At 37.6% G+C, this 27,792-nt stretch overlaps 1 protein-coding gene across 2 annotated transcripts; it reads right to left on the bottom strand.

Moving 5' to 3' along the window:
• Positions 1–72: 72 nt before the first annotated feature.
• On the bottom strand, positions 73–26,168 carry SOX30 (SRY-box transcription factor 30). Of its 2 annotated transcripts, XM_045887583.2 has the most exons (5): positions 25,157–26,168; positions 23,128–23,367; positions 21,713–21,892; positions 16,705–17,197; positions 73–507 (listed from the first exon to the last, which is right to left on the bottom strand). In XM_045887583.2, the coding sequence occupies exons 1-5, from the start codon at positions 26,166–26,168 to the stop codon at positions 126–128; spliced, it is 2,307 nt and encodes a 768-aa protein (XP_045743539.1). In that variant the 3' UTR covers positions 73–125. The 2 variants fall into 2 exon arrangements, with proteins under 2 accessions (XP_045743539.1, XP_045743548.1); XM_045887592.2 differs by lacking the exon at positions 16,705–17,197 and having other exon boundaries at positions 261–507.
• Between the last annotated feature and the right edge of the window lie 1,624 nt (positions 26,169–27,792).

Genomic DNA, 27,792 nt, shown 5'->3' with positions numbered 1-27,792 from the left:
GATCTGATTCCTCAAATCATGGCTGAAAACTCTCAGCAAAGCATTCTAGGCTTTTTTTTCTCATACCAACTGACCCAGAATATATTTTAAGAAATGTTTATTTTCTGTGCATATTTGTTTTAAAATTATAAATTCCTGAGCACTTTTTCTTCTTCCTCCTCATCACTGTCAGTGACATTGACTTGCTGGATGCTAGAGGGAGTTGATGTTGGGGCTGTGAAGACGTTCTCCAAGGCTCCAATGTCCAGCTGAGGCATGGGGTTTAAGTATTCTTCCCCACTGTGGCTATGACTGTTATAGTAAGAGGTCCCATCCATGCTCTCACAACTCCGAGAATCTTCACTGTGCGTACGTTCATCTGGGTAGTCTCTAAAAGGATAGTCTCTATTTAAAGCTGAAAACATAGCCTCATGTTTTTGGTACCTGTCTTCATAATAACCAAGGCATTCTGGCATTGAACTTGGAAAATTTCCATAGCCAAAGGGAGGCCGACTATAAGGGCACGTGCTGTAGCAGAAAGACAAAAATGGAATTAGATCATACCTTGTCCCCATGCTGCCTTGCATACAGACTAATTGAGGAAGTTTAACTGCATCCTCTCTGGGGCCTGGAAAGTTCCCAAGATAACTTTCTGCGACCACTTCATGTATTCATCTGCTCTTTTACTACTACCAAGTCCCAACATAAAATAAATGGCAAAGTAAGCTTGTGACTCACCAGAGCTATTATCTAGTATCAGCCTTGGCTTCTTACCTTTGACAACCTTGATAAAGAAAAATTGCTAATCTGGGCTTTTCTGCATGACACCATTTAAGGTTTTGGAAATGCAGGCATGTGTTATATTGTGTTAAAAATCAATGCTTAGTAAGGAGTGCAACAATTGTTTTTACTAGCATTTGAAACAAAACGTACCAGGGGAGGGATATATAGTTGGGCTGGAATTAATAGCTACTCATCAACTGCATTTTTCACAAAACTAGAATAAGTAATTCCTAAAATTTGTGTGGAATCATGAAAGACCCTGAAAAGCTAACACAATCTTGAGAAGAAAAAAAAAAAAAAAAGCTGGAGGCATCACAATTTCATGTTTCAAGATATACTACAAAGCTATAGTAATCAAAACAGTATGGCACTCGTGCAAAAATAGACATATAGATCAATAGAACAGAATAGAGAGCCCAGAAATGAATCCATGATTATATGTCAATTAATTTATGACAAAAGAGGCAAGAATATACAATGGGGAAAAGACTGTCTTCAATAAATGGTGCTAGGAAAACTGAACAGCTACATGTATAGAATGAAACTGGGCCACCTTTGAACACCATACACAAAAATAAACTGAAAATGGATTAAAGACCTAAATGTGAGACCTGAAAGCATAAAAATCCTAGAAGAGAACACAATCAGTAATTTCTTTGACGTCGGTCATAACAACATTTTTCTAGATATGTCTCCTAAGGCGAGAGAAACAAAAGCAAAAATAAATGATTGATACTATATCAAAATAAAAAGCTTCTGCACAGCAAAGGAAATAATCAACAAAACTAAAAGACAGCCTACTAAATGGGAGAAGATATTTGCAAATGACATATCCAATAGTATCCAAAATATAAAAAGAACTTCTACAACTCAACACCAAAAAACAAACAATCTGATTAAAAAATGGGCAGAGGACCTGAATAGGTATTTTTCCAAAGAAGATATACAGATGGCCAACAGACCATCTATGAAAAGATGCTCAACATCACTCATAATCAGGGAAATGCAAATCAAAACCACAATGAGATATCATCTTACACCTGCGAGAATGGTTAAAGTAAAAAAGACAAAAAAATAACACGTGTTGACAGGGATGTGGAGAAAAAGGAACCTCATATACTGTTGGTGGGAAGGTAAATTGATACAGCCACTATGGAAAACAGCATGGAGGTGCCTCAAAAAATTAAAAATAGAAATACCATATGATCCAATAATTCCACTATGGGGTATTTACCCAAAGAAAATGAAGACACCAATTTAAAAAGATATACACACCCCTATGTTTATTGTGGTGTTATTTATAATAGCTAAGAGATGGAAACAACCTAAGTGTCCATCAATAGATGAATGGATAAAGAAGATGTCTTTTATCATGAATGAAAGAGGAGAGATCACAAGCAACACTGGCGAAATACAAACAATTATAAGAACATATTATAAACAACTATATGCCAACAAATTAGGCAATCTGGAAGAAATGGAAGCATTCCTAGAAACATATAAACTATCAAGCCTGAAACAGGAAGAAACAGAAAACCTGAACAGACCCATAAGCAGCAAGGATACTGAAGTGGTAATCAAAAATCTCCCAACAAACAAGAGCCCAGGGCCAGATGGCTTCCCAGGGGAATTCTACCAAATATTTAAAGAAGAATTAATACCTATTTTTCCGAAGCTGTTTCCAAAAATAGAAATGGAAGGAAAACTTCCAAACTCTTTCTATAAGGCTAGTATTACCTTGCTCCCAAAGCCAAAGACCCCAACAAAAAAAAAGAATTAAAGACCAATATCCCTAACGAACATGGATGCAAAAATTCTCACCAAGATACTAGCCAATAGGATCCAACAGTACATTAAAAGGATTATTCACCATGACCAAATGGAATTTATTCCTGGGCTGCAAGGGTGGTTCAACATCTGTAAATCAAATAATGTGATACACTACATAAATAAAAGAAAGGACCAGAACCATATGATTCTCTCAATAGATGCAGAAAAAGCATTTGACAAAGTACAACATCCTTTCTTGATTAAAACTCTTCACAGTGTAGGGATAGAGGGAGCATACCTCAATATCATAAAAGCCACATATGAAAAGCCCACAGCAAATGTCATTCTCAATGGGGAAAAACTGAAAGCTTTTCCCCTAAGGTCAGAAACACAACAGGGATGTCCACAGCAACTCTTGCTAGACATGTCTCCAAAGGCAAGGGAAACAAAGGCAAAAATGAACTACTAGGATTTCATCAAGATAAAAAACTTTTGCACAGCAAAGGAAACAGTCAACAAAACCAAAAGACAACTAACAGAATGGGAAAAGATATTTGCAAATGTCTTATCAAATAAAGGGCTAGTATCCAAAATCTATAAAGAACTTATCAAACTCAACACCCAAAGAACAAAGAATCCAATCAAGAAATGGGCAGAAGACATGAACAGATATTTCTGCAAAGAAGACATCCAAATGGCCAGCAGACACATGAAAAAATGCTCAACATCACTCAGCACCAGGGAAATACAAATCAAAACCACAATGAGATACCACCTCACACTAGTCAGAATGGCTAAAATTAACAAGTCAGGAAATGACAGATGTTGGCAAGGATGCAGAGAAAGGGGAACCCTCCTACACTGTTGGCAGGAATGCAAGCTTGTGCAGCCACTCTGGAAAACAGTGTGGAGGTTCTCAAAAAGTTGAAAATAGAGCTACCCTATGACCCGACAACTGCACTATTGGGTATTTACCCCAAAGACACAAATGTAGTGATCCAAAGGGGCAACTGCACCCCAATGTTTATAGCAGCAATGTCCACAATAGCCAAACTATGGAAAGAGCCTAGATGTCCATGGATAAATGGATGAATGGATAAAGAAGATGTGGTGTATATATATAATGGAAATTACTCAGCCATCAAAAAATGAAATCTTGCCATTTGCAATGATGTGAATGGAACTAGAGGGTATTATGCTAAGCAAAATAAGTCAATCAGAGAAAGACAATTATATGATCTCACTGATATGTGGAATTTAAGAAACAAAACAGAGGATCATAGGGGAAGGGAGGGAAAAATAAAATAAGACGAAACCAGAGAGGGAGACAAACTATAAGACACTCTTAATCATAGGAAACAAACTAAGGGTTGTTGGAGGGGAGGAGGGTGGAGGGATGGGGTAACTGGGTGATGGACATTAAGGAGGGCATGTATTGTAATGAGCACTGGTTACTATATAAGACTGATGAATCACAGACCTGTACCTCTGAAACCAATAATACATTATATGTTAATTAAAAAAAGAAGATGTGTTTTATACACACACACACACACACACAGAGGAAATTTATGCAGCCATAAAAAAGGATGAGATTCTGCCATTTGTGACAACATAAATAGACCTAGAGGGCATCATGCTAAGTGAAATAAGTCAGACTGAGAAAGACAAATACTATATGATTTCACTTGTAAGTGGAATCTAAAAAAATAAAGAAAAAGCAGAATCAGAACTATAAATACAGAGAACAAACTGATGTTTGCCAGAAGAGACAGGGGTGGGAGTTTGGGCAAAATGAGTGAAGGGGAGTGGGAGATATAGTCTTCTAGTTATAAAGTAAATAAGTCACAGGAACAAAAGGTATAGCATAAGGAATATAGTCAATGATATTGTAATAAAAATGTATGGGGACAGATGGTAGCTATACTTACGATGAACCTAGCATAAGGTATAAACTTACCAAATCACTATGTTGTACATCTGAAACTAATATAACATTGTGTGTCAACTATACTAAAAAAAAAAAAAAAAAAAAAAAAAGAGTTCCTGGGCAGGGGGGCTGTGGCACTGGAACAGAGGATAACAACTTAACTTTTTAATTGACTCTCCATAATAAGTTAAATTAAAAACTTTCTTCCTTTCAGAAAGATTTAGAATGGATATTAAACTGTGGGGGGTTTTTTGTTTTGTTTTGTTTTAAAAGATTTTTATTTATTTATTTGAGACAGAGAGAATGAGAGAGAGCACATGAGAGGGGGGAGCCCGATGTGGGACTCGATCCCGGGACTCCAGGATCATGACCTGAGCCGAAGGCAGTTGCTTAACCAACTGAGCCACCCAGGCGCCCTTAAACTGTGGTTTTAAAGATCTTTTCCAAATAAAGTTTTTGCAATGTGAACAATTGAAAAGATTATTTTGCTGTTTAACAAACTGCTTTTTTAAAGCAAATCTAAAAATTCTGCCATCCAAGCCCATTTGTTAATTTTTTTTTAGAGTATTCTCCCTTTCAAAGGCACAGAATGGGAATCATAGGAAGGGGTACACAAAAGTCCAAGCAAGAGTTCCCTGGGCTCATGGACTCCATCTAGTGACAGATAACATAAATATAATAACCACATTCAGCAAAACCTACAAGTTGAGGGTTTCACTTCATGCTCCCACATTTTTTTTTAAAAAAAGGTCAACTTTGTTATCTTCCCTTTAAAAACATAAGTACGATTGACATACTAGACTATTATCTCAAACTCTTTTAAAATATGGGGTATCTCAAGTGGTTTGGCATCCCATCCCCAAATCTCCCAAGTGCTGGGGGCCTTGCCCATGTTAAATATCACAATAATGAGGCTAAATTTCCAAAATGTCTCAGGTTTCCTTTCCTATTGCCGTATCTTCCTTGAGGCATTTTTAATATAACACATACATCCGGAACACATTATCCTTCTGGCTAGTATGACTTTTCTCCTGTGGCTCTTTTACCCTCAGGTCCTCCACCCACTGAATTACACAGATAGCTCTCCTGCACAAAGCCCTCACTTCAGCTAGAAACACTGGACCCACTATCTGTTTTCAGGACTCAATGTAGGCAAGATACTACACAGACTTGGTGGAGAATTTAATTTTAAAAAAAGATCTAGAATCTAGGTATATACTAGACATGTGCTAAAGTCTATAATGTAAACTGCAAACATTTCATGGCTATATAGGTATGGTAAAAACATGTTATATTCAGAAAACAGATCAGTTAAGATCAGAGTAATCCTAGAGGATTGCATGGATGAAAATGAATACATTTAGAAGCACTGTGGTGTAATGGGAAAAGCATCAATTAGAATTATTAGAATGATAATATTAGCCAACATGTAATAAGCATTTACTATATTCTCTAAGCATTAGCTAAGAAGTTTATGTGTTATCTCAATTATTCTTTAGAACAACCATACGAGACAGATACTATATCTCCATTTTACAGATGAGGGAAGAGAATCTTTTTTTTTTTTTAAAGATTTTATTTATTTATTTATTTGACAGAGAGAGACACAGTGAGACAGGGAACACAAGCAGGGGGAGTGGGAGAGGGAGAAGCAGGCTTCCCGCGGAGCAGGGAGCCGGATGTGGGGCTCGATCCCAGGACCCTGGGATCATGACCTGAGCCGAAGGCAGACGATTAACAACTGAGCCACTCAGGCACCCCGAGGGAAGAGAATCTTAAAGAGATTGAGTAACTTGCCCAAAGTCATATAATTAGCAAGTAGTGAAATAGAATGAGGCAAGCTAACTCTAGAACTTGTTCTCCTAATTACCATGCCACACTACCTGTGTACTAGTTCTAGCTCTGCCACTTAAAAACCTGGTAACCTTAAATAAACCTAAATTTTTCTGAGCTTTGGGCTCCTTCTATAAAAAAAAACAGAGATAATATCACCTGTTCTACCAACTTAAAAGATCTGTCAAGAGGAGCTTGAAAGAGGGTAAAAGAAATAAATGAACTAAGAATAGCTAAATTGCTGATAATTGTTGATATAATGGGATTCAATATGCTATTCTGCTTTGCATATAAAAATTTTTGTAACAAGATGGTAACTGGGATGCCTGGGTGGCTCAGTCTGTTGAGCAGTTGCCTTCGGCTCAGGTCATGATCCTGGAAATCCAGGATCGAGTCCCACATCGGGCTCCCTGCTCAGCAGGGAGTCTGCTTCTCTCTCTGGCCCTCCCCCCTCTCGTGTTCTCTCATTCTCTCTGTCTCAAATAAAAAAATAAAATCTTTAAAAAAAAGATGGTAACTAAGGCAAAACTATAATGCTATTCATTGCTTCTCTCACTTAGTAGTATGCATGTAAGTCTCCTCCATGTCTTTTCATGGCTTGATAGTTCATTACTTTTCAGTATATATTAATTTTAATTATATTATATTAATATAGTGATATTCCACTGTTTATACGTACCACAGTTTATCTATTCACCTACTGAAGGATATCTTGATTGCTTCTGTTCTGGCAACTATGAATAAAACTGCTATAAGCATCTGTGTGCAGGTTTTTGTGTAAACACAAGTTTTCTTTTTTTGTGTGTGTGGTAAATACCAAGGTGTATGATTGCTGGATCATATGGTAAGAGTATTTTTAGTTTTATAAGGAATTGCCAAACTGTCTTCCAAAGTGACTGTACCATTATGCATTCCCACTAGGAATGAATTAGAATTTCCTTTGCTCCACATCCTGACTAGTATTTGGTGTTGTCCATATTTTGGATTTTGGCAATTCTGATAGGTTTGTAGTAGTATCCCATTTAAATTTGTAATTCCCTAAAGATATATAATGTGAAGCATCTTTTCACGTGCTTAAATGCCATCTGTATATGTTCTTTGGTGAGGTGTCTGTTCAGGTATTTCGTCCATTTTTAATAGGTTGTTTTCTTATTGTTGAGTTTTAAGAATTCAATATCTTGCACATTTTGTATAACAATCCTTAATCAGATACATCTTTTGCAAATATTTTCTCCCAGTCTGTGACTTGTCTTTCATTCTCTTGATACCACATTGTTTGATATAGTAGCTTTGTAGTAAGTTTGAAGTCAGGAATTGTGAGTCCTCAAATTTGTTCCCCTTTCTCAAGATTGTTTTAAAACTATTCTGGGTCACTTATAATTCCATATAAACTTTAGGGTCAGCTTTTACATTTCTGTGAAAAAAAGCCATTGGGATTTTTGAGAGGGATTGTATTGATTCTGCAAATCACTTTAGGAAGTATTGTCTTCTTAACAATATTAAGTCTTCTAATGCATGAACAAAAATACATTTGCATTTATTTAGGTCTTTAATTTTTTTCAGTAATGATTTGTAGTTTTCAGTCTATGAGTCTTGTACCTCTCCTTGGTTAGATTTATTCCTAGGTATTTTACTCTTTTTTAACATTTTATTAACATATAATGTATTAATTTGTTTCAGGGGTACAGGTCTGTGATTCATCAGTCTTACACAATTCATAGCGCTCACCATAGCACATCCCCTTCCCAATGTCCATCACCCAGCCACCCCATCCCTCCCATCCCCCTCTACTCCAACAACCCTCAGTTTGGTTCCTGAGATTAAGAGTCTCTTATGGTTTGTCTCCCTCTCTGGTTTTGTCTTGTTTCATTTATTCCTCTCTTCTGCTATGATCCAATAGAACTGTTTTCTTAATTTCCTTTTTGGATTGCTCATTACTAGTGTATAGAAAATTCAAGTGACTTATGTATATTTATCTTATACCGTGCAACTTATCATTAGCTCTAATAAACTTCTGTGGATTTTTTAGGATTTTCTATATACAGGATTTTCCATACATAGGATCATGTACAAAAAGAGATAATTCTATTTCTTTTTTTGGACGTCTTTTTTTTCTTGCTTAATTTCTCTGGCTAGAACTTCTAGTACAATGTTGAATAGCAATTGTGAAAGCAGACGTCCTTTTCTGGTTCCCAATCTCAGGGGGAAAGCTTTTCGTCCTTCATCAATGAAGATGATATTAACTGTGGGTTTTGTTCAGAGATGCCCTTTATCATGTTGAGGAAGTTCTCTTCTATTCCTAGTTTGACAATTCAGTTTTGAAATCAGGAATTGTTTTTTATAATAAAAAAGGTGTTGGATTTTATCAAAAGCTTTTTTTTCTGCATCAATTGAGATGATCGGGTGGTTTTGTTCCTTCATTCTATTTATAAGGTGTATTACACTCATTGATTTTCAGATGTTGAACCACATGTACATTCCTGGGGTAAATCTCACTTGGTCTTGGTATATAATCCTCTTAATATGCTCCTGGATTCAGTTTGCTAGTATTTTATTGAGCATATTTTACAACTATATTCATATGATATATTGGTCTGTAATATTCTTTCCTGTGATATCTTTGTCTGGCTTTGGTAGCAGAGTAATGCTTGTTCTAGAAGTGTTCCTTCATATTTTTTTGGAAGAATTTGAGAATTGGTATTAATTCCTCTTTAAATATTTGGTAAAATTCCCAATGAAGCTATCTAGCTCAGGGCTTTTCTTTGTTGCGAGGTTTTTGATTACTGATTCAATCTCTTAATATAGGTCTGTTCAGATTTGCTATTTCTACTTGACTCAGTTTTGGTAATTCACTTATTTGTCCACTTTATCGAGGTATCTAACTGGTTGGTGTACAATTATTCACTATATTCTCTGATAATCATTTTTATTTCTGTAAAATTGGTAGCAATGTACCCAATTTCACATCTCATTTTAATAATTTATGTCTTCTCTTTTTTTCTTAGTCTAGCTAAAGTTTCATCAATTCAATTGATCTTTTTAAAAAGCTAACTTTTGTTGATTTTCTTTTATTTCATTAAACGCTCTTTTGTTTTTCTATTCTTTACTTACCTCTAATCATTTCCTTCTGCAGATTTTAGGCTTTGTTTGCTCTTCTTTTTCTAGTTCCTTAAAGTGTAAAGTTGTTGTCGATTTGAGATCTTCCTTTTTGAATGTAGGTCATTGCAGCTATAATTTTTCTTTATTCTATCATGGTTGGAGAAGAAATTTTGTATGATTTAAATCTTTTTAAGCACTTTTGAGACTTGCTTTGTGATCTAACATATGGTCTCTCCTATGTGCAATTGTGTGCAATTGTGAAGAATCTATATTCCGTCATTGGGTGAAGCATTATATATGCCTGTTATGCAGTTGGTTTACAGTGCTGTACAGTCTTCTATTTCCTTATAATCTTCCTTCATTTTGGAGGAATGATCTATCTATTATTTAAAGTATTCACAGCTAACATCATACTCAATGGTGAAAAGCTAAAAGCTTTTTCTCTAAGATCAAGAGTAAGAGGGGCACCTGGGGGGTTCAGTCAGTTAAGCAACCAACTCTTGATTTCTGCTCAGGTCATGATCTCAGGGTTGTGGGGTTGAGCCCTACATCAGGCTCCATGCTGAGCAAGGAGCCTTCTTAAGATTCTTTCTCTACCTCTCCTTCTGGCTCTCTCCCCCTCACGCTCTCTCTCTGAATAAATAAGATCTTTAAAAAAAGAAAGAGTAAGACAAGGATGCTCACACTTGCCACTTCTATTCAACATAGTATTGGAACTCCAAGCCAGAGCTATCAGGCAAGAAAAAGAAATAAAAGGCATCCAAACTGGAAAAGAAGAAGTAAAACTATCTCTATTGGACTGACATGATATTATACATAGAAAACCCTAAAGATTCCATTGAAAAAAATGTTGGAACTAATCAACAAATTCAGTAAAGTTCCAGGATACAAAATCATTATACAAAAATCATTTGCATTTCTATACACTAACAATAAATTATTATAAAAAGGAATTAAGAAAACAATTCCATGTACAACTGCTTTAAAAAGAATAAAATACCTAAAAATAAATTTAACCAGAAAGGTGAAAGACTTGTATGCTGAAAAATATAAGATGTTGATAAAAGAAACTGAAGAAAACATAAATAAATGGAAAGATATTCTGTGCTCATGGATCAAAAGAAGAATTGTTAAAATGTCTATTCTACCCAAAGCAATCTATAGATTCAATGCAACCCCTATGAAAATTCCAATGGCATTTTTCACAGAAATAGAACAAACAATCCTAAAATTTGTACAGAACCACAAAAGACCCCAAATAATTGACAAGGCAAGAAACAACAAATGTTGGAAAGGTTGTGGAGAAAGGGGAACCCTCTTACACTGTTGGTGGGAATGCAAGTTGGTACAGCCACTTTGGAAAATAGAGCTACCCTATGACCCAGCAATTGCACTACTGGCTATTTACCCCAAAGACACAGATGTAGTGAAAAGAAGGGCTATATGCACCCCAATGTTCATAGCAGCAATGTCCACACTAGCCAAACTGTGGAAAGAGCTGAAATAACCTTCAACAGACGAATGGTTAAAGAAGATGTGGTCCATATATACAATGGAATATTACTCAGCCATCAGAAAGGATGACTACCCAACTTTTGCATCAACATGGATGGAACTGGAGGAGATTATGCTAAATGAAATAAGTCAAGCAGAGAAAGTCAATCATCATATGGTTTCACTTATTTGTGGAACATAAGGAATAGCATGGAGGATATTAGGAGAAGGAAGGAAAAAATGAACGGGGGGGAATCAGAGGGGAGACAAACCATGAGAGACTATGGACTCCGAGAAACAAAGTGAGGGTTTTAGAGGGGTGGGGGGTGGGGGAATGGGTTAGCCCAGTGATGGGTATTAAGGAGGGCACATATTGCATGGAGCACTGGGTATTATAGGCAAACAATGAGTCATGGAACATTACATGATGTACTGTATGGTGACTAACATAACATTAAAAAAAAAAAAAAAGACCCTATATAGTCAAAGCAATCTTGAGAAAGAACAAAGCTAGGGGCATTAGACTCCCTGATTTCAAACTATATTATAAAGCTATAATAAAACAATATGGTACTGGCATAAAAGCAGACATATAGATCAATGGAAAAGAATAGAGAGACCAGAAATAAACCCACACATACATGGTCAATTAATTTACAAAGGAGTCAAGAATATACAATCAGGAAAGGATAGTCTCTTCAATAAATGGTGTTAAGAAAACTGAACAGCCACATGGAGGGGTGCCTGGGTGGCTCAGTCAGTTAAGCATCTGCCTTCAGCTCAGGTCATGATCCTGGGGTCCTGGGATCGAGTCCCACATTGGGCTCCCGGCTCAGCTGGGAGCCTGCTTCTCCCTCTCCCTCTGTCTGCTGCTCTGCCTACTTGTGCTCTCTCTTTCTCTCTCTGTCTAATAAATAAATAAAATCTTAAAAAAAAAAAGAAAACTGAACAGCCACATGGAAATAATGAAACCCCTATCTTATACCATACATAAAAATCAACCCAAAATTAAAAAGTAAAGACTTGAACATAAGACCCCAAATCATAAAATTCCTAGAAGAAAATATAGGCAGTAAGCTCCTTGACATTGGTCTTGCTGATGATATTTTGGGCTTGACACCAAAAGGCAATAAAAGCGAAAATAAACAAGTGGGACCACATCAAAATAAAAAGCTTCTGCACAGCAAAGGAAACCAGCAACAAAATGAAACAGCAAGCTACCAAATGGGAGAAAATATTTGCATCTCATATATCTGATAAGGCATTAATATCCAAAATATATAAACAACTCATACAAGTCAATAGCAACAACAACAACAATCCAGTTAAAAAATGGGCACAGGATCTGAATAGACATTTTTCCAAAGAAGACATAGAGATGGCCAACAGGTACATGATAAGGTACTCAACATCACTAATTATCAGGAAAATGCACATAAAAAGCACAATGAGACATCACCTCACACCTGTTAAAATGGTTTTATCAGAAAGACAAGAAATAACAAGTGTTGGTCAGGATGTGGAGAAAAGGGAACCCTTGTGTACTGTTGGTGGGAAAGTAAATTGGTGTAGCCACAATAAGAAATAGTATGAACTTCCTCAAAAAATTGAAAATAGACCTGCCATATGATCCAGCAATTCCACTTCTGGGTATTTATTTGAAGGAAATGAAAACACTAACTTGAAAAAAATAACTGTATTCCCATGTTCACTGCAGAAGAAGTTCCATACACACAATGGAATATTATTCAGCTGTAGAAAAAGGAAGAAATCCTGTAACAATATGGATGAACCTTGAGGACATTATGCTAAATAAAATAAGTCACAGAAAGACAAATTTGGTATGATCTCACTTACATGTGGAACTTAAAAAAAATGAACTCATAGATATAGAGAACAGATTAGTGGTTGCCAGAAGGGGGATGGGGTGGGAAATAGGCACAAATGGGCGAAGGTGGTCAAAAATTACAAACTTCCAGTTATAAGATAAATAAGTCCTGGAGATATAATGTACAACATTGTGACTATAGTTAATACCATGTTGTATATTTGAAAGTTGCTGAGAGAGTAAATCTTAAAAGTTCTCATCACAAGCAAAAAAAAAAATGTATGTTGTACCATGAAACTAATATAATGTTTTATGTCGGTTATATCGCAAAAAAATACTTAAGTCTTCAACTATTATTGTAAATTTATCTATTTCTCCATTTAATTCTGCAATTTTGGCTTCATATCTTTTGGGGCCCTTTGTTGCATACATATATGATTATAATCACTTTATCTTCTTAATATATTAACTCTTATCAATATATAATATCCTTCTTTGTCTACTGTGAACAATTTTTGACATAAAGTCTATTTTGCTTATATTATTATAGGCACCCCATCTCTCTTTGGTTACTATTTGCATGGAATATCTTCTTTTATTTTTTCCTCTTTTTCAACCTATTTGTGTCTTTGGATCTAAAGTGAGTCTTTTGCAGGCGGGATATATTTTGATCCTATTTTTAATACATTCTGCCAATTTCTGCTTTTAATTAGATAGTTTAATCCACTTACATTTAAATTGATTACTGATAAGGACTTATTTTGCCATTTTGCTATTTGCTTTCTATATGTCATTCTTTTGTTGTTCCTTAGTTTTTCCATTAAGGTCTTCTTTTATGTTTAATGGATTTTTCTAGTGTTCTATTTTGTTTCCCTATTTCCTTTTTGTGTATTTTTAAAGTTATTTTCTTAAATGGTTACCTTGGGGATTACAGTTAAAATCCTAAATTTATAACAATCTAATTTAAATTGATATTTACCTTCATTGGCATATGAAAACTCTATAAAACACCATCCCCACTTTATGTTGTCATAAATTATATACTTATGCATTTTGTATCCATTGACATAGATTTATAATAATTGCTTTATGTATTTTCCTTTTAAATAATACAGGGGAAAAAAGAGAAGTTACTAACCAAAAATACAATAATGCTGGGTTTTATATCTGCCTATATAGTAAACTTTACTAGAGTTCTTTATTTCTTTGTTTGGCTTTGAGTTACTGTCTAGTGTCTTTTCATTTCAGTCTGAAGTAGTCCCTTTAGCATTTCTTGTAGGATATATCTACTAGTTATGAACTTCCTCAACTTTTGTTATCTGAGAAGGTTTTTATTTCTCATTTTTGAAGGATACTTTGTCAATTATAGAATTCCTGATTGATGGGTTTTTTTTTTTCAGCACTATGTATTCCACTGCCTTCTGTCCTCCATGGTTTCTGATGCAAAATTGGCTGTTAGTCTTACTGAGAATGTCCTGTACAAGATAAGTCACTTTCCTCTTGCTGCACTCAAGATTCTTTCTTCATCTTTGGTATTTAACAGTTTGATTATAATGTATCTTAGTGTGGATCTCTTTGAATTTATCCTAGTTAGTATTCATTGAACTTCGTGGATTCACATCTTCTTTCAAATCTGGATCATTTTTGGCAACTATTTCTTTAAATATTCTTTCTGCCCTTTCCTTTCTCACCTCTTCTCCAGAATCTCTGATGATTACGTTGGTACATCTGATGGTGTCCCACAGGTCCCTTAGATTCTGTTCACTTTTCTTAACTATTTTTCTTCTGCTTCTCAGATTGGATGATTTCAATTGACTTATCTTCATATTCACTAATTCTTCTGCCTGCTCAAATATGCTGCTGGATCTCCATAGTGATTTGTCATTTCAGTTACTGTAATTTTAAGTTCCAGGATTTCTGTTTGGTTCCTTTTTATAATTTCTGTATTTTTATTGATGTTCTTCTCTATTTGGTGGTACTCTGTTCTCCTGGTTTCATTTAGTTCTCTGTCCATGGTTTCCTTTATCTCCCTTTAGCTCAAGACAGTTGATTTAAAGTCTTTGTCTAGTAAATCCAATGTCTGGGCTTCCTCAGGGATAGTTTCTGTTAATTTTTTTCTTGTAAATACCATATCTTCTTGTTTCCTTACATGCTTAGTAATTTTTTGTTGATAACTGGATATTTTGAGTATTATAATGTAGTATTTCTAAAAATCAGATTTCTGCCCCTCCCCAGGGTACGATACGGTTGCTTTTTTTGAGTTGTACTTGTGTGTTTCATTGGTGACTTTTCTAAATTATTTTTGTAAGGACTTTATTCTTTGCCTTTTGTGATTATTTAAGTGTCTGTTCCATTAATTTAGTGGTTTGGCAGAGCTTTCCTTAAAACAAAACAAACGAGAGCAAAAAACACCCTACCAGTCTTTGCAGATTGGTTCTGAGTTGGGGCACTCCTTCAGTGCTTAGCCAGGATGTTTACAGTTCTTTCTTAGACTTGGTTTCCTATTTACACAGAGCCTAAAGATCAGTCAGAGATGAACGCTTACAGTCTTCCCAGGTGTTTGCTGAATATGTGCCTAGCCCTGGATATGTGTGTGCCATTCTGGATTTCCCAGTATACACTGGAGCTTTTCAAAGTCTTTATTCCCCCATGTACCTCCTTTCCCAGTCTCTTCTAGGCTTTTCAGTCTGCCTGCTGCTTGCCCCATCTTTTGTCCCTTACACCAGAAAACTGAGGGTAGTATATGCCTTTGAATATTTTTCACAAACACCACTTGAAAGACAATTCAAACCCTGAGAGTGTTTTGAGTTGAGTGAAACAAAGGTAAGCCCTTGAACCAATTCTTCAGGAAGCCACCAAATTAAGTCAAAATGCACAACCATAATGCTTTGAGGAAAAAAAGGTCTATAATGCCTCCTCCAACAGCAAAAAGTCACACCAGAACATGAGCCACCATCCCCTTGACCATCACTAAGCTATAAAATGGGGAATGGTTGTGGCAAACTGGGCTAAGGACTTTAAAACAAGCAATCCTATTATGAACTGAAGTAACATAATATATACCTGAAAAGTTCTTTGAGCTATTGGTATGCCTAAGTGAGAAGTAATTTTACTTTCCTAAATAAGTAACAATAGAAGATTGGTATTAGACATGTAACATTCCAATCTCAGTAGAAACTATCTCTGTTTATACACTTACCAGCAATTGAAAAGTAGAAGTTATACTCTATTAGAATGTTTGCAAGGAAGCTAAATTCTATCACTCCAAAATGAAAAGTTACAAATTTGTTTTCTCTAGATGCTTTCCTATAAAAATCAATTCTTTTACTGATAATTTATATGGGATTTTTGTTGTTGTTAAAAAGACCACTGTGTAACTTTGAACAAGTCATTCAACCTCTCAGACTAAACACTCTCCTCTATACCATTGCTATTCAAAGTTTGGTCTACAAACCAACAGAACTGGCATCACTTGGGAACTTGTTAGAAATGCAGAATATCAGGCCTACTATACCCTGGTATAGGATACTGCTCTACCCCAGACCTACTGACTCAGAACCTGCATTGTAACAAGATCACATATGAATGATATACATATAAAAGTAAGTCTGAGAAACACAACTCTATACAATAAGATATTGGTGGGGGGGTAACTAAATAATCTTAAAGACCCTTATAACTGATTTTTCTGAAAAATCAGATCTGATAACATTGGAGCCTGTATTATCTTGTGGCAACAATCAGCTACAGTTCAGTAGCAGCTACCCCATTAGATGGGGCATGAACTCTCTTTGGCCCTCCCAGTCCTCATCTAGCCTCCTTCATGTTTTTATGTTAACTGCTTGGCCCCTAATTCAGCCTCTAATCTAAATCAGATTCTAATCAGAATTGAGGAAGTCCCTTTTAAAATAAAAAAATGGGTACCTTCATAGGTAAAAATGCATTAGCTATATGTGTCTTTAGGTGAAAGAAAAAAATGTTCACTTACCTTGATGGGAAGTAGTGAGGTCCAGGTAGGAAGTAAGGGTGATGAAAAGAAAATCGTGGTGGTGTCCCAAACAACGTGGCTGGATGGCCAAGGGGAGGAGCCTGGTAGACATGTGAGTGTGGAATAGGAGGAGCCTGGGGGATTGGAGCACTTCTGGGACAAGTGGAAACGCTGGGATACTCCTTGGGAGGTTGGATGGTTGAGGTCACAAATCTGGCATGGGCAGTACTTGCACTAGTTGGGATCCTGTTGGTGTTCTCCAGAGAGACTGGAGTGGGTCTCTTCACAGAGCGACTGGCTCCGGAATGCAGCCGATGAGTGTCTGTTTGGGAGGGCCCAGCAAAGCCCTGGGGTGGGACTGCCGGGCAGAGGGGCAGACTTGGAGCCTGGACGGCCACCTGGGTAGCACTGGAGACGCTGGGCTGGAAAAGTGAGATGGGGCTTGGGCGCTGGACTGCAGGTGTGGGCAGCTGGATGGCAGGTGGGGCATCACCTTTAGAAATAAAAATAGCATAGGTCTGACATTAATTGAGTTGCTCCATGTTTTTCTTTTTTCAGAATTTAATAAGCTGTACAATCAGAAGCCTTCACTAACCACCTCACCTACTAACATTACCACATCACACTACTCTATTTCCTTTATAGTATTTGAACAAATCAAAATCATTTTGTTTACCTATTTTACATTTTTTGTCTCTCTTTCCCATCTAGATTCTAAGTGACATGAGAGGAGAGACCTATTCTGTTTTGCTCTCTGCTGTATCTCCAGGGCTCAAAATTCTGTATGGCACAGAATAGGTCCTCAACAAATATTTTTTTTTTTTTAAGATTTTATTTATTTATTTGACAGAGACAGAGACAATGAGAGCAGGAACACAAGCAGGGGGAGTGAGAGAGGGAGAAGCAAGCTTCCCACAGAGCAGGGAGCCCAATGTGGAACTCAATCCCAGGACCTCGGGATCATGACCTGAGCCAAAGGCAGATGCTTAATGACTGAGCCACCCAGGCACCCAACAAATATTTCTGAATGGATAAATAAATGAATAAAATTGAGTGATTGAGTGAAAGATGAATACATACAGATGCTAATGCATATATATAAATATTTCTTTAAAAAAATAATATGAAACTACAGATAGTGGTTACTTTTAAGGAACAATCATCTGGGAGAAGAGACAGGGCAATGTGGCAAAAAGAAAAGCTAGACTTTTATTATACATCTATTGGTACTGTTAAATTTTCTATTGTGTAAATATATTAACCTTACTTTGAATATTGAGGTTTCAGGGAAGTGTATGGGTCATTTTACTACTATCCCATATACTTCTCTATATTAATCTGACATTAAAATGACATTTAATTTTTTGATTGAAAAAATAAACAATCAGTAAAATTATTTTGCTTTATTGCATTCAATGTCAATGTGATTACAGAAGGAAATTCCCAGGTGAGAAGAGGACTTGTCACAGGTCAACAATTTGTGACAGATATGAAAGTAGTATTATTGCAGCGAGGCATAACAAATATGGCAGAATTTTATAGGTAGGTGAAACAATCGTGTTCTTGAACAAGAGAGGACTACTAATTGAGTTACCAAGTTATTCAAATGACACATTTAGCCTAAACTTAATTAAACTTTTCCAAAGAAATACAGAGAGAAGCCATGGCAAGAGAGTCATGATCTGGTTTATTCCAGTGCAGTTAGATCTCTGTTAATATAGAAGATGGAGTCCAAGAACAGACTCTATGATTAGAAACATGTCTCTGTGAGAGGCTGAAAGGAATGTGGATCTTCTCTTAGCCTTGCCCAGTGAAGGCCTTTCCTTCCTTCTTTCTCTCCAGATGAGGCATATAATACTCCTCTTAAACCTGCAGGTAGGTATTTATCTGTTACTAATTATCTGTTACTAATGATCTGGTAATTATCTGTTAATCTATCTGTTTCAAAGATGGCCCCTGAGCCAGTGAAGCACAGATAACACAGGGGCAGGGTGTAAGTGAAGCTGTCCTGGTGCTCGTAGTTGATAGGGTTATGTGCCCTCCCATCTGCGAGGCACAGGCCCTAGGCTTTTCCTGATTGATCAGGCATAAAGTAATCTCCCTCTTCCATGTTCCCTCAGAACATGTAAATCTATAACTTACCATGAAATATTATAAACCTCTGATATTTGCTTGTCTGCCACCCCTACCGCAATCACAAAACTGGAAGCTTGAGAGCAGGAACACTTTCATTCATGTCTGCATCCCAGTTTTTGGCACAGAACTTGGCTAATAATAGTTAAGAAAGCTATGACTAGATGGAAAAAAAAACCCTAACAAATAAAAATCTATATCTGATAGTACTTTTACCACTGATCTGGTATAAAGAAAACTCCCTTCTCTAAACAACTATGAAGCCAGGCTGATTTGTAATTGAATTATCACTGCACTCAAGACATCTGCTCCTAAAATCTTCCTCTGACACAGGTTTTGCTTCCCTATAGCTAGTTCAAGAAGCTCTTAGTCCTCAGTAAAGAAGTATGATCTTCCCAGGCAAAGTAAAGGAGCTATACAGACCAACTGATATTATTTCAGTTACTGAAGAAGGAAGGACTCATCTTTTAGCTGACATGAAATGTTCTTTTTAACCAAAGATACTTCTATAAAAAAAAGCAGTGTGAGGCATGAGATGATAAATCATGCATTCCTTTAATTCAGTATTCACCAAGTAACTAACATATGTCAGGCACTGTTTTGGTCTGAGGTTAAAAATAAAATGCATGCATAGAGAGTTATATAGAAGTATAAGGAAGATGTCCTAAATGTCGAAATTCTGGTTGCTAAGCAGGAAGTTAAAGTCTGCAACATTGAGTCATCTCCATAAACTGTCAGTGAAGAGAGAAGACTTGTGGGAAAGGTAGAGCTCTAATGTATCAAACTTTAGATAATGTATGGAAAAGACTAGCCAGTCACCTGTTTTCTCTCCTTCTAGCACATAGCTAAATTACATTTCCCAGCCTCCCTTGCAGTCAGAGGAGTTGCCATGGGTCCAAGAGCTACCCAATGGAAGCTACAAGAGATGTGCACCACTTCGGTGACTGGCCTCAGAAAACCTTTCATGCATTATCTTCCAAGCTCTTTCCCCTTCTGCAAGTTCATGCACACTAGTCCAGTGGCCTTGGATGCCACATATTAAAGATGGCAGTGCCACAGGGTGGAAGAAGTCTGTGCCCATGAGTCACCCCTTCAAAGAGAGCCATACACTGACTAGAAATACCTATTTTAGACTTTAAATGGATAAAAATAAACCATAATTCTGTTTAAACCATTATGTTTAGGTGCTTGTAAAGCAGCTAGCATAATCTAATCATTACATGAGATAAAGAGCAGAATTCTAGATCTATAGTATAGTATGACAGGAACAAAAAAAGTTATTAATTTTCAATACCCTCCCACCACCTCTCCCAAAGGGAAAGAATTCACTGCCTGTGCTGACTGGACAGAGGGTGCACCGAGGCTTTTGTTGTGTGACTGGGATAAATAGCGAAGGAGTGAAGAATGGCAGAAACTGAGGACAGACCAAATTTCTCTAAAAGAAAAAGCTATATGGAGGTAGTAAGGAGAGAAGGACCAGCATGTGGCTGAACAAAGAGAAAAAGAGGCAGAGACAGAAGGAGAGGAGGAGAAATAGAGTAACAGGCAGAGACATAGAGACAGAGATGGGAAATGGAGAATTGGGACAAACAGGCAACTGATTAAAAAAAAAAAAAGTGGGACTTTGGAGAGAGAAAACGATAATGAGGAGCCCCAAGATGACTTACTGTGTGTTGAACCATGTGATTCTTCCTTCCCTGCCCCCTCAAGAAAACCTACAATAAAGAGCTATATCACTTTTCAAGGAATTTTTGAGCCGGATTTCTGTTTCTCATGGACATGCTACTTTGCTGGAATAGATCTTAAGGCAAAGAGAAGACCAGCTTTTTTTGGATTACAATAGTACAGAAAAATGTAGGTTTTCTGTTTGTTTCAGTTAAACAAGAAGAGGTGGGTAAACCGAAGAGGCACCATATGTCTACTACCAAACAACTGAAATAGTAGTAAACTTTTTTAATTAAAAATTTAGAGAAAATGTATGAATTCAGAAGAATGAAAGATGTCAACTGAGTAACAGTATAATAAGGCAAACCAATTTTGGGCTTTAGAGATAAAATGTAGAGAACAAAATAATTCACCAGAAAATTCATATATGTATAAAGTGACATTTAAAAGCCAGACTAAAATAAATATAGCTTCCACCAGAGTTCTGGAAGACTTTAAAATAAACAAATTTGATATTTAATATAAAATGAAAATGCTGGCATAACCAGCATCAAAGACATTTGATAAAAGAAAGATATCTAAAAAGAATTCTGGACTATCATGCTGTAATCACTTTTGGAAACAAGAAATAGGAGAAGAGCTTGGGATGTGGCATTAAATGTGAAAGACAGAATGAACATAATGCATTGGTTGTAGAAATAATAACAGACAAGGTACTATAGATTTTATCAAAGAAATAGTAAAATTATTTGAATTGGTATCTATCCTTTCTAAACTACCATATAAGCTCTTTGATAGGAGACTGTAAAGATACCTTTGTATTCTGTCTCAAACACAGAGTTTGACCTATATTTGGTACTTAATAAACATTAGGTAATGGGGGTAGGTAGGTAGGGATGCAAATATGGCAGTGGAATATACTATAGACTGAGAAAACATCTGAGTTGGAAATATTCACCAAAACAAGGGAGAATACCAAACTACATTGCTAGATTGACTTAATGAGATAAAAATGTGCTAGGATGATACAGTACATAGCAAGCTCTGAAATTTTTCCTTCTCCAATTTCATGTTTTTACTTTCTTCTTGATTTTTTTCCTTAATATTGTTGTTCTAAAAATTCTTAAGCTAACAGAAACAAAATTTCAACTTAAGGTAAAATTTTCATACACCTATTAAAAATTCATAATCTACAATAAAACAAACTCACCAACTGGATGAGTGATGGTGTTCTGTAGGCTGGGAATTACCACAGAGTAGGTAGGTGAGCGATAAGGATATATTGTTGTAGGATTTGTAGAGATGATATTCTGTGTGGTGCCAGAAAATACATTGGAAACACTTAGAGGGAAGCGTTTTCGCTTCCCTGGACGAGGTTGATAAACCCAACCTATAGAAGAAGATAAGCAATTTTTAATTTGAACATAAAGACCCTATTTAGCCTTTAAATAGTTCTTTTTCACAATAAAGAATCCAAAATACTTCTAAATTAAAAAAATAAGTTATTGTCTAAAGTGTCTTTTCTAACTTAATTATGTGATTTCTGTGCATTTTAATACCCATAGAGCTCCTAACTAGTGGTCAATATTGTAACCCATGATTCAAAGGAAGAGTTAGGGCAAATGTCTTATAACCAAAGACACATATTGAACCCATTGTAAAATCAACATTAAAGACATTGAGTTTGAATCCCAAAGCTTTTCCTTTACTTATAAAATAATGCCCCTGTAAGATATTATTCATCTCCTGTTCCCTCACTTTCTATGAGATATTACTGTCTCTATCTTACAATGGAATGGTCACTAATGACCAGTCACTATTTTTATACCTGGCTTAGGAAGAATCACTCTCCTAAACTTGGCAATCCCAAGTCCACAAACAACCCAATTTCCTTCCAAAGTCAGAAGAGTGGAGTTTAACAGTTTGTAGCCACTGTATAACCAGGGGAATCACTGGTTCTCTGTAACTGTTGCCTCTGACACCCAAAACATTTCTGCTCATATTTTAGAAAAAAATAACTCTTTTCCCATCATGCATGATCATATTGGCCATACACTTTGCTTTTACCCAAGCTTAATCTAAATGTCCTCATGGCTGGGGAGTAAGTCAGAAATTGTTTCAAACTACATCATGATGAGGATAAATTTGGCAGTTAGAAGACATAATTATGTTCTCATAACCATATAACATTAAAATGGAGCATGGTGTCAATCCCTGCATTCTCATTGTCTTTAAGTGTATGATGCATATTTGTTTCTGTTGCTATGATTTGAACTCTTCATTTTCTAGTGTATTTGTAAAATTGTAGCCTGGAACTCTGGAGTTTCACCTTTATTAAGTTCATATCTGTATATTTAATCGAAACCACACTAAAATTATGTCCCCTGGTTTGTTATTAGTTGGCAAATATAAGACCAGATATTCCTCTACTTGGTTCTATTTAAGAAAACGTATGCCATGTATCAACTCAATCATTACTATAATATTAGCCATTATTCTCTTTATTGTACATATCAGATTAGAAAAAAAATGCATTTTTGTCTTTCATCCTTAACCTAACCTAATCTTTACCTAAATAAATTTAAAAGAAATTAGAAAGAAGTTTTGTTTATTTCATTTGATTACCAGGAAATTCCTCTCTGTGCTTTTCTTTAATCTTTTGTGCTTCATCATAATAGGGTTTCTTTTGTTCTTCACTAAGTTTGTTCCACTCTAACCCGAGCTGGACACTGATTTCTGCATTGTTGGCTGCTGGGTTAGCTTTGGCTAGTGCTGGCCGGTGAATCCTTGCCCAAACCATAAATGCATTCATGGGTCGCTTCACATGACCATTTCTGTCCTTACTGAAAGGAGTATCTGGTATTCCTACATGACAAAAATTAAGAGACTGAATTAATGTGCCACACACGCACACACACACACACACACATAATGTTAAAGTGAAGTGCACCTTCATCTATATTTATTTTTTAACTGGAGAAAATATAGTCAAAGAACTGTCAGTATTCCAGAATGCCTCATAACCCCTGAACTCAGCATTCTAAACTATAGCTTAGAATGACTCTTCTTTTCCTCAAAAAGAATAATATTGTTGAAGATATTGTACGAGTAATAATGTTGAAGACAAAGTAAACTGTTGGCTTATTACTTCTTTGGGCTTTGGTAATATCTCTACCAGTAATTAATTTAGTTTCTTTCCCATTAAAAATATTCTATTACTGGGGGACAGAAACTACGACTTATTCATGACTATAATCCTAGCACTAGCTAGGTGTTCCCTAAACGTTTAAAGGAACTCATTTACATGCCCCTGTAGTGTCTGTTCAAGTAAAAATATTTATAATATAATACTATATTCTATTTCATTATGAAGGTGAAGCTCTTGCCAAGGTGGGTCATTGACACTAACCCTATGTCCTGGGAGAAAAAATAAAAGAAAAATAATAAAAGTGACTTTTTGAGAGTCCCAGAACAAGTTGAAATTACAATAAAGGTAGCTAAATTCACATCTCTTACCTAATTCATCAAAAACAACTGTCTGTAAACTTCTACTGTTTCTCTTTATTTTAGTTACTTGATATATGAGTTTTTAAAATGCACAAAGGATTGAATAAGTATTATATAGAAAGCTTTCCCTTTCCTTTAGAAAATGAAGTTTATAAAAGCAAGAGGGTGAGATGGAGATAAAGGGTCAGTAAGGAAAATAAGAAAACAGTAAATATAAAAGTTAATGAAAATATGAACTGATATGATTTTCCATGACATTAATTGGCATAAAATTATCTGAATTAAATCTTAAAATAAGAATTTTCTAACTATATATTCATAAATAATGGATAGCAATAAAATATTTGTAGTTGTTACTGCTAACTACATTTTTTAAAACAATTTCTAGCTTATTCTACAGTATTTTCATTTTCTATATTTCTATAAATCCTTAGCTTTTAGAATACTAAAGTGTTACATTTAATCATGTACTGTTTTCTCTTAGAAAAATGTTTACTATTCATTTTTAAAGATGACAAATTACCTCCAAATTCAGTATAAACTCTCCTGTTTGATTATAAACATTTTTTCATTAAACAAGACTTAAAGTTTTCTTCTTGGGGCGCCTGGGTGGCTTAGACGTTTAAGCGTCTGCCTTTGGCTCAGGTCTGGATCTCAGGTCTGGCTCCCAGCTTAGAGGGGAGTCTGCTTCTCCCTCTCCCTCTGCCCCTCCCTCCGTTTGTGCTTTCTTTCTTTCTCATTCTCTCAAATAAATAAAATCTTTAAAAATTTCTTTTTCTTCTTGATACACGTAAAAATATTGAACTACTATAATAAAGTGTAGCATAGAAACTGAGGGTTGAAATAACTGTGTTTATAGTGAGAATATTTCTATTTTGTGTATAAACATTAGTCGCCTCTAAATCTCATCATTCACTGGGCCTTAAAATAGATTTTTTTAAAAATGTTTGGGAATCTTGGAACATGTTAGTGTATTTTACTGGTATATGTACAAGTCAATTGGAAGTGATACCTGTGCAGACTCTGCCCTGTAATGAATCAGTTCCATGATTTTATTTTTCTAGTTTAGGCTTCTGAACTGCTGACATGTCAGCTATGGGGCAACACAGACGAAGTTTGAAAACCAGATTCCCCTGCCGTCTAATACCTGCATCTGAGGGAAGCACGGTGAGCGGGACATCTTTGGTTTCAATTTTTACAGAAGGCTGCAGTAAAGATTGCATTTTAATAGGCACTGGTGTCAAGGGGACCTTGGTCAACCGTATCAGCTCTGAAGGTGGAGGTCCCTGAAATTGGATCCGGGCCCCAGGGGGGACCGTGTGGAGAGTCAAAGGGATCCTGAGGTCTTGCTGGTGTGGCCCAAAGGCACTGGATGGCTGGGCTAGGATGGCTTCCCTGCTGCCATGGACCAGGCCATTGGACGCGGGCTCCGTGCCCAGCCTGCAGTCCTCGCGGAGTCTCTCGGGCTCCTCCGTTTTGATGACTCCTTCTCTGATGGTCGCCAGGTTTTTGCCTTCCCCGCCTTTCGCCACGTCCCTTATGACCTCCTCCGCCTCCAACTTGCCCTTCTTCTCGTCCCCTCGGCGCCAGTCGAGAGCTGGCCCCGGGCCTTCCACCTTGGCCGCCCTGGAGGCTCTAGGGCCCGCCTCCACAGGCCTTCGCGTCCCCGCCGACGGATCCAAGCCGGGCCCCTGTTCCTGCTTCTCGGCCTTGACGTGCAGCGCCCGGGGCTGCACTGGATGCAACTCGGGTCTGCAGGGGGCGCCGTCGGACGCGGGCGGCGGCGGTGGCAGCAGCAGCAGCTCGGGCCTCAGCTGCAGCAGCCGTGCTTGCGCGGGAGAAGCGACGACGCCTTCGTCCCGGGCCTGAGCCAGTGGTGGCCCAGGCGGCAGCAGCAACACCTGCTCCGGCTTCACCTGCAGCAGCCGCCGTGCCGCGGGTTGTACACCCGACGCCTGGGCCTCCCTGCACGACGAGGCCACGGTCGCAATGGCGGCCGCGCACGGGGTGGGCGGCGACGGCGGGAGCTCCGCGGCCTCAGCCCTAAAGGAGGCGCCCTCGACCGGCAGCTGGGGAGGAGCAGGGCGGAGCGGGCGCGGCGGGGTTGCCCGTGGCAGTTGGCGCGGCTGAGGCTGCGGCTCTGGCCTGGCTCTCTCCATGGGGGGAGGGGGACGCCCCGGCCTGGTCCCAGCCCGGATTGTGAGCTCAGCCGTTTGTTGGCGACCTTCCCCCTACCCCTTTCGGTTAAGACCCTTCCAAGGCCCTTGCTACCCAGAACCCTACGCGGTTCAAAAAGCGGCCCTCCGTCTTGGCCTCGCCCAATCACAAGCGTCCCGATCCCCCCGGCCCTCCAATCACAGGCGCATTCTCCGGCCCTTCCCGCCCTCCGCTCTCTCCTCGCGCTGAGCCCTCGAATCACCCGCGTTGGCCTGGGCTGTGACACGTGCTGCGCATTTTCCCTCTCTGACTTGGCCTCTCTTCCGGAGTTCTCATCCAGCCGTTGTCCTTAGTTACCCCTCCCCCGCCCGGAGAGCCCGACAATGGTGTTGCCCAGGAAACGGTGTGGTTCCACGTCACTGGCCTCCAGAGGATAAAGTCCAGTGAGTCCCCAGGCTTTGTATGCGCGGTTTGCCCTGGCTAATACAAGAAAGGCCCCGGGCATCACTTTGGGCCTTTGGATCTGTGTCAAGGGAAAAGGGGGGAGACTTTGCAACTACCCCTTTTGTACAATAACTGTACTAGTTAAACTTTCAATTAATCACCAGGTTCTTTGGGCCTTACTTGCAAAAATACATCCCAAATTCATCCACTTCTTTGGGCTTCCACCGCCATTACTCTGTTCCAAGCTTCCATCATCTTTCACCTGGATATGCCGTCGTTGTGTGAATAGTCTCCATTTTTCTCCCTTGTTCCACTATGTTCCAAATGCCAGAGATCTTTTTGAAAGTGCAAATCTAGTTCTGTCACACCCCACGCTCCTAAATATTCCCATGGCTCCCCCCTGACCACATGATAAAGGTCTAATATACTTGCAAAGCATATAAAGCCCCAATGTGGCTTGGGCTCTGTGGACTCCAGCCGCACTGGCCTCTCATCATTCTACCTTAAGGGGCTTTGAATGCTGTTTCTCTCTTGTGTCTCCTTACCTCCTGCTCATTTTTTAAATTGCAGTTCAACTGTCACTTTCTCAGAGAAGTCTTATTATCTGATTCTGAAAATCAGGTCAAATCTCCTTTATGCACTCATATGTCCATCACTTGTTTTAAAACTTTTACCACAATTCGTAATTATGTATTTCTTTATGTCATTATTCTACTGAATCCACTACTTGACTATAAACTCCTTGAGGACAGGCAGTGTTTTGCTCATTATTGAATCCTCAATGCTGATGCATAGAGCCTGGCTTTAGTAGGCATTCAGTAAATATTTGTTAGATAAATAAGGACTGCCATAGTCTAATAATAACATAGTAATTACTACCTATTTTAAGGGCTTACTTTTATACTAGGCACTACTCCAAGTCATTTCCATGACTATGCTTCTCCTTTTCTAGGACTGTGCTATTTTCATCAAGAAAAAGAAATCTTGTATTAACATTTGCTCCATTTCTAAATGATGTCCTGACTAAAAGCTATAGATTTATCTTGAAGCAAATAATTTTTGCAACCAAGACAAGTTATCTTTCAAATAAGATCTGCCCAATTCTCTAATCGCCTGTTGTCAAATGTGGCAAACAGGAGTTCTTATACCTGGCAGGGAGACAGGGGCATTGGTGGTTCTCAA

Source organism: Mirounga angustirostris, unplaced genomic scaffold (genome assembly GCF_029215605.1).
Source record: "Mirounga angustirostris isolate CCGP_5_RB_7025 unplaced genomic scaffold, mMirAng1.0.hap1 SCAF_7, whole genome shotgun sequence".
NCBI classification, from domain to species: domain Eukaryota; kingdom Metazoa; phylum Chordata; class Mammalia; order Carnivora; family Phocidae; genus Mirounga; species Mirounga angustirostris.
Note: the sequence above shows the minus strand (reverse complement) of the source record. Positions and strands in the feature narration are given on the sequence as shown.